This window comes from Apaloderma vittatum, unplaced genomic scaffold (assembly GCF_000703405.1).
Source record: "Apaloderma vittatum isolate BGI_N311 unplaced genomic scaffold, ASM70340v1 scaffold34383, whole genome shotgun sequence".
Classification (NCBI taxonomy): Eukaryota; Metazoa; Chordata; class Aves; order Trogoniformes; family Trogonidae; genus Apaloderma; species Apaloderma vittatum.
The window spans coordinates 830-1,190 of record NW_009709240.1 but is presented as its reverse complement, the minus strand read 5'-3'; the positions used below and the strand labels follow the sequence as shown (position 1 = coordinate 1,190).

At 60.4% G+C, this 361-nt stretch overlaps 1 protein-coding gene across 1 annotated transcript in view; it reads left to right on the top strand.

Moving 5' to 3' along the window:
* OLFM2 (olfactomedin 2) overlaps positions 1 to 357 on the top strand; it is a gene marked incomplete at both ends in the record, with an annotated part of 1,491 nt that extends 1,134 nt beyond the window's left edge. Inside the window, one exon of the mRNA XM_009866844.1 lies at positions 3 to 357. Coding sequence (XP_009865146.1) covers positions 3 to 357 — 355 coding nt within the window. The remainder of the gene's footprint in view (positions 1 to 2) is intronic.
* Positions 358 to 361: the final 4 nt, after the last annotated feature.

The window sequence follows — 361 nt, the reverse complement described above, 5'->3', positions numbered from 1 at the left end:
CTTCATGGTGGACGAGAGCGGGCTCTGGGCGGTCTACACCACCAACCAGAACGCCGGCAACATCGTGGTGAGCCGCGTGGACCCGCAGACGCTGGAGGTGCTGCGGAGCTGGGACACGGGTTACCCCAAGCGCAGCGCCGGCGAGTCCTTCATGATCTGCGGCACGCTCTACGTCACCAACTCCCACCTCGCCGGCGCCAAGATCTATTTTGCCTACTACACAAACACTTCCAGCTACGAGTACACGGATATTCCCTTCCACAACCAGTACTCCCACATCTCCATGCTGGACTACAACCCGCGCGAGAGGGTGCTCTACACCTGGAACAACGGCCACCAGGTCATCTACAACGTCACGCTC